Here is a 10,377-nt window from a genome sequence, read left to right as displayed (position 1 = left end):
ATGACACGTTAACTCTCTCTGAAAATTTACTTTCGACCAAGTTTAAATAAGTAGGTGATACTGGCCCCTGTATCCTTTGCCGGTAGTGTCAGTCTGCGGTACGAAGCCGCACTCACAGCCATGGACGTCATCAAGTTTAAGGTGAATGGAGTCGAGCACACAGGTTAGATATTGCGTGTTACATTTTGAAATTTGATATTTAATAAAATCTCTTGCTTTTTATTAGGTTTTTTGATTTAGACTTAAAATTGTGCATGATACTACATTTATATTGAGTTTTTTCTAATCTATAATCTTAGAGTATTCCAACGAAGTGAGAGTTGATTTGGTATGAATAAGCCAGCTCGACCGGAGTAATCATGGCCTCACAGAAAACCGACGTTGACACTAGTGTTATGTTTCGTTGTGTGATTGAGGTTACGGGAGACCCAATTACCCTCCTTCCCAATCCCAGATTTCCCATCAACTCTTAAATTCCTAAAAGGCCGGTAAAAGGCCGGCAAAGCACTTGTAACGCTTCTGGTGTTTTAGGTGTCCATAGGTGCCACTTATGGATACCAATGGATCACCTGACCAATTACCGGACTATAAAATAAGACAATCTGTAGATCTGTTGCATCTGTGAATACTAATCCAAAAGGCGTTAATCGATTATAGTCTTCATTAGTTGAGCTGCGGACTACCTAGCGGGTAGCGGGTTTACCAGCTCTCCGGCTCGAAAAGCATGTGTAGGAACGGGGTGGTTTTTAGTCAGTAAAAGTCTGACACTCCCACTCGTCTCACCCAAGGCGAGAGAAAGGGAAGTCATTGGATGATTTTCTCCCTCAAAAAACGTCTTCGTTAGTTTCTTGTCATGGCCGCTGGTAAGGCTAGCCCAAATTCCATGCCTCCGGAGTGAGACACGTGTTGGAACGGGTTGGTTTCTAGTCATCAAAAGTCTACCACCTCATCCTGGGCGAAAGGAGTCATTAATTTGATTAATTAATTTATTTGTTTATCCTCCCACTAGTCGGTGGGGAGGTCAGCTCCGACGTTATGTTGCTGGACTATCTCCGCAACTACCTCCAGTTGCGTGGTACCAAGTACAGTTGCCGCGAGGGTGGCTGCGGAGCCTGCATGATCACCGCTGCGAAAACTCCAGGAGGTCCACACTTGGCCATCAATTCGGTACGTAAATAAAATCTGCAGACTTCTACGATGACTGCACTGTGCATGTGAAATTGTATGTTTGTAAACGCACCCACGACACAGGAATGTGGGGCAACGTTTTTAAAAAACAAAAAACAAACAAAAAAAACTTTAGTATGAGACAAGGAGGTGTTTGCAGCCGTTTTTCCTTGCAATAAATTTCATCATTCAATCTCGTCAATCAGGTTGAATTAATAGAATTCAATGACCAAACCTGAGTTGATACACATTCCGTCTTACATTAAGCTTAAAAGATAATGAAAATCCGTGGATGGGGCACTTGCTGCCACAATCAGAGATTTTAATGATTAATTAAACTATTCCTTAGTAACGATTTTGTTCCGAAAAGAGTTGCTAACGACTCTATTAAGTAACCATTAAATGACTCTGGGTACGGCGTTTAAACTAGCAGTGAAATTGTTGATGACGATGATAGGTTTTGGAGTATGAGACCGACATTTCAAAGACTACTATTTATAGCTATCCTTGTATTTTTTTAAAGTGTCTTCAATCGCTCGGATCCTGTCATGGATGGGATATCCTGACTATCGAGGGTTTGGGCAACAGGAAGGATGGGTACCACCCCCTGCAAACCACCCTCGCTGAGAACCATGGAACTCAGTGTGGATACTGCACTCCAGGATGGGTGATGACCATGCATGGGTATGTTGGAACTAATAGTAATATGGTATACATTTTTATTTAATTGTATGATTAAGATGAAAAGAAAAGAGAACTGTAAACGTCAATATCAAAACGTATTGTTGTACGAGCTGTTATGATCTGACGATTTTTAAATATACAAATTCGGGTTAAAAAAACTAGAACTAGTCCCTAGTACTAGTAAGATTAATTGTACCTATAGAAATTGGAAGGTCGAGATAAAAGTGCTCTTCAATCGACTAGGGTACCAGGTGAAGATAACTAGTCATCGTGGCGTTATTTAGACTTAGAAACTATTTTGCTTCAATTAAGGAGACTTCTAAATGTATTTTTGATGATAAAATATTACTAATTTGTCTTTCAGTCTCATGGAAAGCAACAACCAGCTGACGATGTTAGACGTAGAAAAGTCACTTTCCAGTAATCTTTGTCGCTGTACTGGCTACAGACCCATTCTGGATTCTTTCAAGAAGTTCGCAGTAGACAGTCCTGCAGAGGATAAGATTAAAAATATTAAAGATTTGAGCATCTGCAAGAAGTCCAACAACTGTTGTCGAAGCTTTGCCAAAGACAATGACTGGTGTATGGTGGAAGATGAGTCTGCAAGAAAGATGCTGACAATGAAAATGAAAGATGGTAAAACATGGTACAGACCTACACTTCTCGACGAACTTTTGAAGTTATTGAAGCAAAATTTGGAGTCATACATATTGATCGGTGGAAATACCGCCAAAGGTAACTACAATATCATTAAAATGTTTTTGACCTACCTATAGACAAGAAAACTCATTATTATATTTACCTTACACCTAATTTAAGTGATATTTATAAGGCAACTAACTCCGGCTGGCGGTTTCGCCCGCGTAAAAATTGGCCTATGTCTTATTCCAGACCATAAACCTTGTTCCAAATTTCATTTTGATCTCATCAGCCGTTTTGGCGTGAAGGAGTAACAAACAAACACACAAACTGTCGCATTTATAATAAACTTCCACTTTTTAACTATAGTACCTATAAAAAATATCTTCAATATTACAGGTGCGTATCCCATAGTAGAATATCCTCAAGCAATGATAGACGTGACCCACGTACCAGAGCTGAGACGTAACGACATGGATCAGAACCTTAGAGTAGGAGCAGCTCTTACTATGACTGAATTAATGGACATCTTCAAAGCTACCGCTGACAAGGACGGCTTCAGTTATCTATCTAAACTGTATGACCATGTAGATCTAGTTGCTCATATACCGCTGAGAAATGTAAGTGTTTCAATAACTCTACATATTATTAACATAATTAAAATGTAATTATTACTTTACTAGCTACTTCCGCGCGGTTTCACCCGCTCTGCTTGGCTCCTTTTGGTCATAGCGTGATGTTTCCTCGATAAATGCACTATTCAATACAAAAAACATTATTCGGACAGTAGTTCCGGAGATTAGCGAGTTCAAACAAACAAACAATCAAACAAACAAACTCTTTAGCTTTATAATATTAGTGTAGATATGTCGTGGTCGCGGGTTCCAAACCTACCAACGGCAAGTACCAATGTGAGACTATTTTCGAGTTATAATGTACTTTCTAAGATTATTTAGACACCACTGACCTATGGTGCAAGAAAACACCGTGAGGACACCTTGGCTTATAATTTTCAATTACATAAGTTTGTGATCGCCTATCCGCATTGAGCAAGCGTGGTGATTAATGCTCAAAACCTTCTCCATGCGAGAAGAGGCGTTGGTCAGCAGTGGCCACTAATAGGCTGTTTATATGATTACTCCATTGAAATAGATTAGACCAAAAACTAGGCATTGCATTCCTTACCAAAGAATAATGTAATTTTTTTTAACGAAATTGTGTGGATATGCTATTTATTAATATTGTTTCCTATATTTCAGGTGGCAACAATTGGTGGAAACTTAATGATCAAACACCTTTACAATGCTTACCAATCTGACTTGTATCTGATCTTCTACACGGTCGGTTGTCAACTAACTATCGGTATGTAACCATTCACAAAGCAAATGTTTTGAACTTTACACTTTAAGTAATTTTACTCTTAAGTTAGTCAGTCACGCTTTTATCCCCGAAGGGGTAGGCAGAGGTGCACATACATTCTACACCCACTTTTCACCATTTATGTAATAAGTCCCATGTAATAGTAGGTGAGCCTATTGCCATATACTGGGCACAATTTCAGACCCCGTGCTAATACTGAGAAATTTTCGAAAAACCGAAAAAAGCCCAGTAATACTTTACCCGACCCGGGAATTAAACCCGAGACCCCTTGTTCAGCAGTTGCACTTACGACCACTAGACCAACGAAGTTGTCATAAATTATAACACGAATATCATATTTCAGTGGATTACCGTGGCAAGAAACAAACGGTCACGATGAATAAGTTTTTGCAATTAGACATGAAAGGGAAAGTAATCATGGACGTCTTGTTCCCACCGCTAAGTAAATCGCATAAGCTTTTTACTTACAAGGTAAGATATATCAACACCGTTTACAAATATAAAAATATAGAATTTTGTTATTTCCTCAGCCATAAATAACTTATTTCGACCTTTCGATACAAAAAAATATTCAAAAATAATCACACTTTCATTCATAGATTTGATGATCTAATTAATTATCTTTTTTTGAAACAAATTAAATTATTTGTTCTAGCTTATGCCAAGAGCTCAAAGTTCTCACGCCATTGTAAACGCCGGATTCCTCTTCAAACTGAATTCTTCCGACGTGGTAGAAGAAGCTACTATCGTATACGGAGCTCTCTCAGACAAGTTTGAGAAGGCTGTGTCCACTGAAAGGTACCTTATAGGAAGGAAGTTGTTTGATAATGACACTTTGAAAGGAGCTTTGAAGGTTTTGGATGGAGAATTGATCGTGGAAGACCATCCACCAGAACCATCTGTTGAATACAGGAGTCATGTCGCTAAGGCACTCTTCTTCAAGGTATGTTAATATTAAAGTCTAGAAATATTGTGTGTATTTATGCTGTATGTTCAAACTCTTCTAAGATAACATAGTCTTTTTAAGAACTTTAAATTAATAAACTAATAATCAGTAATATATTTTATTTTTAATTTTCCAGGCTCTTCTAAATCTAGCTCCATCTATACCATCTCGAACTGCCTCAGCTGCTGTAGATTTGCATCAAACCAGACCAGTCTCCAAAGGAAAACAGGTCTTCGCCACTGACACCGCATTGTGGCCATTGAATAAGCCAATGCCAAAGCTTGAAGGACAGGTAATTTCATTAAAAAACATAAAAAAGAAACTTCCTTCAATTTGCTTTACCGCCTCAATGTTTTTAAAGTTAGGTAATATTCTTAAAACCTTCTCCTAAGTCTAAACAATACTATGTCAAAACGGTTGTCAGCATAGTATTTTTCAGTCGATTATTTCAAGGTTTTCACAATGAAGTAAATGACTTTTTATTCCAGATTCAATGTGCAGGAGAAGCTGTATATACTGACGATGTACCATCGTTCCACAATGAAGTGTTTGGTTCATTTGTACTGAGTACTGTGGGCCGTGGAACTATTCTCAAAATGGATCCTAGTGAAGCTTTGGTAAGTCAAATAACTGCAGGATAATCTATCTAAACCTCTGAGCACAAAATATATTCTTAAATGTAACTTTATTTCAGGCATTACCCGGTGTGTTAGCATTCTATACATATAAAGATATCCCCGGGCTGAACTCTTTCACACCCACAGATGGTCAAGGCGGACTTACGTCAGTAAATGAAGAAATTCTGTGCGAAGGTGATGTTAAATATAACGGCCAGCCTATTGCTATCATTGTAGCAGAAACTCAAAACTTAGCAGACAGAGCTGCAAGGCTAGTGCAAGTTAAATACACCAATATTTCTACACCTGTTACGGATATCAAAGTAGCTAAACAAGATAGTAGTAGAAATACTTTGTTCATTGCTGCTGATGCCACAAGCACTGGAACCGATGTCTACAAGACTATAACTGGTAGCAACGTTGTACACGGGCAATATCATTTCCCAATGGAGACCATTGTCTCTGTCGCTAAACCTACGGAAGAAGGACTGGAGTTACATTTGGCATCACAATGGATGGATGGAGCACATACTATGGCTTCGAGAGCTTTGAATATAGATCAAAGCAAGTAGGTATCATTTATATCTTATTAATAATGTGTAGCTGAAATTGTTGGTAATTATTTTAATGTGTTAATCGTGGTTAATGCTGAAATGTTTCTCTTATAGGATTGATGTCTACATTCGCCGAGTTGGTGGTTCTTATGGACTGAAGATTACGCGTTGCATTCAGTCTGCTGTTGCATGCAGTCTTATTGCATTTAAAATGAACCGTCCGTGCAGGTTTATTCAACCATTGGTTACCAATCTCAAAGCTTTTGGTAAAAGGATGCCCAACGTGACTGATTATGAGGTGCGTATTTAGCTTCATGTATAATTTACTAAAATTAATGCAAGCCAATAAAAATTTACATGTACGTATACAACGTGTAACTTACAGGTTGCAGTCAACAGTTCAGGAGTTTTACAATATGCAAACTTAGTGGCCTATACGGACAACGGTCACAAGATAAATGAGCCAATTGCATACTACGCAGCTGATGTCTATTTCAACTGCTACGATAGCACCAAATTTAATTACAAATCCTACAACACAGTTACCGATACGGCTAAGAATACTTTTTGTAGAGCACCAGGTATAGTCCAACGAATTAAATGTTTTTTTTTTTTGATATATCTATATGAAAACTATTTGATTGATATTGTTTTTCTTATTCGAACAGGCACATTGGAAGCCATCGCAAGCATGGAGAATATTATGGAGAGAATCTCTTATGAACTTTCTTTGGATCCAATTGCCCTCCGTCTTGCCAATTTGGGCAAAAATTTTGCGAGCGAGGTAACTGAAATAGTAGAAGCATTAAAGACTAGCTCTGAATATACTAGTCGCAGAGCAGCAGTCGATTCTTTCAATACACAAAATAGATGGAAGAAGCGAGGATTGAGATGGGCTTTCTGTAGATGGCCTCCAGTAGGTGGTTTTTATGCTGACGTAAATCTGTCAGTTTTCCATTCAGATGGCACTGTTGTTATTACTCATGGAGGTATTGAAATGGGTCAAGGCATTAACACTAAAGCCGCTCAAGTGGCAGCTTACTTGCTGAAAATACCAGTCGAAAAGATTGAAATTAAAGGAAACAACAGTATCATTACACCAAACAGTTTCGCCAGTGGAGGCAGCGTCACGACCGAGGGTGTGATCGTCGGACTGAGAAGATGTATTGAGCAGTTGCAGGCCAGATTAGAACCTATCAAGGCGACGATGACTGACCCTACATGGTCACAGTTGATAGCCGCAGCATTTGCTGCTAATGTGGATCTTCAAGTCCACGGCTACTGCAGTTCATCAGATGCTCAGTCATACGAAATATTCAGTGCAGTTTGTTGTGAAGTAGAAGTTGATGTTCTAACCGGAGAATATGAAATTCTGAGAGTAGATTTAGTACAAGATGTTGGTGTCAGTATGAACCCTGATATTGATATTGGACAAGTAAGTAATAATTGAATTCAAATTTTTGTAGTATTTATGTTGTATTGATTTAAAAATAATTACAATCCTAATTATACAGATTGAAGGAGCTTTCATGATGAGTCTTGGATACTGGACTTGTGAGAAATTAGTTTATGACTCAGAAAACGGTGCACTACTCACGGATAGATCTTGGGACTACCATCTTCCTGAGGCCAGAGATATACCTCAAGACTTTAGAGTTACCCTAAAGAATTCTTACAGCACCGACTTCATTCTGGGATCCAAGGGTAAGTTTTGCTATAATTCTGGAGAACCGTAGAGTATTAAAATTAAAGTAAAAGTGAAATGTGTATGAAGCATTAAAAAGTCTCTTTAATAGTAATAAATAAATAATAATTGATAAAACCAACAGCTATTGGAGAGCCACCATCGTGTCTGTCAGTGGTTGTACCATTTGCACTCAGAGAAGCAATTGTGCAGGCAAGACAAGAATCTGGTATACCGACCACGCAATGGTTCGATGTTGGTAAGTCTTCACAGCTATTCACGTTTTTTATGGTATAAGCCGGTAAATGAGCATACAAATAGAACACTTGATGGTAAGCAATCGCTGCCACTCATGGACACCCAAAACACCAGAGGCTTTACAAGTGCGTTGCCGGCCTTTTGGGGGTTAGGTATATAAGGGCTGTTGGGAAATCGGGAATTCAGAATATTGAGAAGGAGGGTATTTGAGCCTACGTGATAATAACTCGACAGTAGTATGATTTTTGAAACGTAACTTTGAAAATTTTGTCTGAAATTTTGAAAAAAATATGCGTTACTGACATATTCTAATATTTCATTTTTAATTTGCAGAGGGCCCATTCTCCACGGAAAAGATATGCATGTCGATGAAGACAAACGTAGATGACTTTAAACTTTTTTAAGATGAAATGAAGAAACGATTGGATGATACTAATATAGGTTTACCATTGGTTGCTTCACTCGTTTATGGCAGAGTGAATGGAGTGGGACACATGCTTAGCGATAATGAAAAAGGAGGTCCCTTTTCAGCTATTTTGCTTTTTTAAATCCGAGAAGATTGTTAAGCTTTCTTCGATTTCTTTATCAATAAATCATGTTTGAAGTTTTTCATCTAACTTCTCAAGTGGAGATTTTACTTTTTTTTGCAGTTTTATTTGCTTTTTTGCACTATCAATATTGTTATTTGGTTTTTTGACGGTTTTATCTCTTCTGGGGTTTTGTTGGGTTATTATTTGATTTTTAAACGTTGTATTGTAATCCTTATTCAAAAGTGATATTTGGTTAAGTTTATTAAAGTGGTTGGCTTTTTATTTTTAGTTTTAATTTTCGTACCAACATTTATTTATTGTTGTGCCCGACTGGGTCCACCTAGTTAAGTCTAACACATAATTAAGCCTTACGTGTGGGAAGCAATAAAGAATTATTGCGCGGTTGGTGCGGTGGCTGGGCAACTGGCTGCCGCGCAACGGGTAGCGGGTTCGATTCCCGCACGGAGCAACTCTTTGTGTGATCCACAAATTGTTGTTTCGGGTTTGGGTGTCATGTGTATGTGAACTTGTATGTTTGTAACCGCACCCACGACACAGGAGAAAATCTTAATGTGGGGCAACGTTTTTTTTTTTTTTTCTAAATTGTATTTTATCGTATACTACCAAGCCCGGCAAAATCCGTTTCGATGGCGCTGTATGTGAAAAATGATTTTCCATTTTCCTGCTTTTCTCTTAATTTTTTTCCTGAATTCCTTTGCTATACAACAAATGCAAAATCGTGGAAATCGGTCGGCGTCAGGAAGGAGAACCCGACTAATTTTTATTTGTCATATCTCTACAAGAAATGCTGTATCACATAATTAATACTGTGTACACAGTCACTTAGTAACTCAAAACAAGTATTGGCTGTCTATTTACGCCTCGAGGCGATCACGCACCGTCAACATTATGGAAGCATGTTGATTTAGGGCACTTCCTAACGACCACAATAGCGGCCAGCGCACACGTAGTGCCACTAATTGTGAGGATTATTGCCGAAATGTCTTCCCTTTGTCAATTGGCTTTAGGATACGCCTTTTGTTTGAATTGTAAAGATATCTCAATTTAGTTGTGCTAAATATTATATAATCAGTGTTATTCAATGATTACTATGTAATGTTGTAAGTGTGCAAAAGTAAAAACGGAAAATTTTGTCATGATACATAATTACTACATTTTCCAAAACACTATAATTATACTCGTAGGTAATCTGTCGTAAGTAGGAGTATAAATAAGCGTAATATATTAAAGTATGAAACATTAAAATAAACATGATATTCTTATACACTTTTGCATCTAATATCATAGTTGCAACAAGTATAATATCAATACAAAAACACAAAACATTGACATTGAAAAAGAGCAGCAAAACAAACCAGAAAAAATCCTTTAATAAAATAAGATCAAGTCTTTCGAAGTATTAGAGGCAGCTTAAGGAATCCTCTTGAGTGAAGTTGCCCTCTGACCTCCCGGGAACTCCCGGCTCATCTGTCGTTGCATTCTCGAGGCCTCCCGACCGACACTCACTGTGCACTCTACGATCTTCACGCTTTTATATCAATATTATGGAAAGAGCGAGATATTGTTGCTCTTTGTCAGGAGAACAAAGGTGCAGAGCTGTTTGTGCTTGTTTAAAATTGCTAATATACATTTTTTAAGATTGTATTCAACCTCCAAGATATGACTTCGATAAAAATACCTACACATATTTAAGAATAAATATAACTACTTAGATGAGTCTCTAGTGTAATTTTAATCTCCAAAGCTGCGGACCAACAAAAGGGATTTACCAGAGCTCCGTCTCGAAAAGCAGGAGTAGTAACGGAGTGGTTTTTAGTCAGTAAGAGTCTGACACTTCCTTTCGCCTTGTCCAAGGCGAGACAAGTCATTGGATGAAATTCCCACCTTAAAAAAAGCT

At 38.0% G+C, this 10,377-nt stretch overlaps 1 protein-coding gene across 1 annotated transcript; it reads left to right on the top strand.

The window, feature by feature from the left end:
• Positions 1–8,741, top strand: LOC118267764 (uncharacterized). The gene is made up of 17 exons (XM_050694321.1): positions 1–163; positions 1,010–1,167; positions 1,691–1,851; positions 2,216–2,586; positions 2,890–3,110; positions 3,750–3,852; positions 4,214–4,341; positions 4,526–4,813; positions 4,953–5,108; positions 5,305–5,433; positions 5,511–6,001; positions 6,102–6,285; positions 6,373–6,568; positions 6,656–7,422; positions 7,502–7,691; positions 7,817–7,930; positions 8,263–8,741. Exons 1-17 carry the CDS (start codon positions 121–123, stop codon positions 8,331–8,333), a joined length of 3,771 nt encoding a protein of 1,256 aa, XP_050550278.1. The 5' UTR covers positions 1–120; the 3' UTR covers positions 8,334–8,741.
• Positions 8,742–10,377: the final 1,636 nt, after the last annotated feature.

The sequence above is a fragment of the Spodoptera frugiperda genome, chromosome 6 (genome assembly GCF_023101765.2).
Source record: "Spodoptera frugiperda isolate SF20-4 chromosome 6, AGI-APGP_CSIRO_Sfru_2.0, whole genome shotgun sequence".
Classification (NCBI taxonomy): Eukaryota; Metazoa; Arthropoda; class Insecta; order Lepidoptera; family Noctuidae; genus Spodoptera; species Spodoptera frugiperda.
This window is presented reverse-complemented; position numbering and strand designations above follow the sequence as displayed.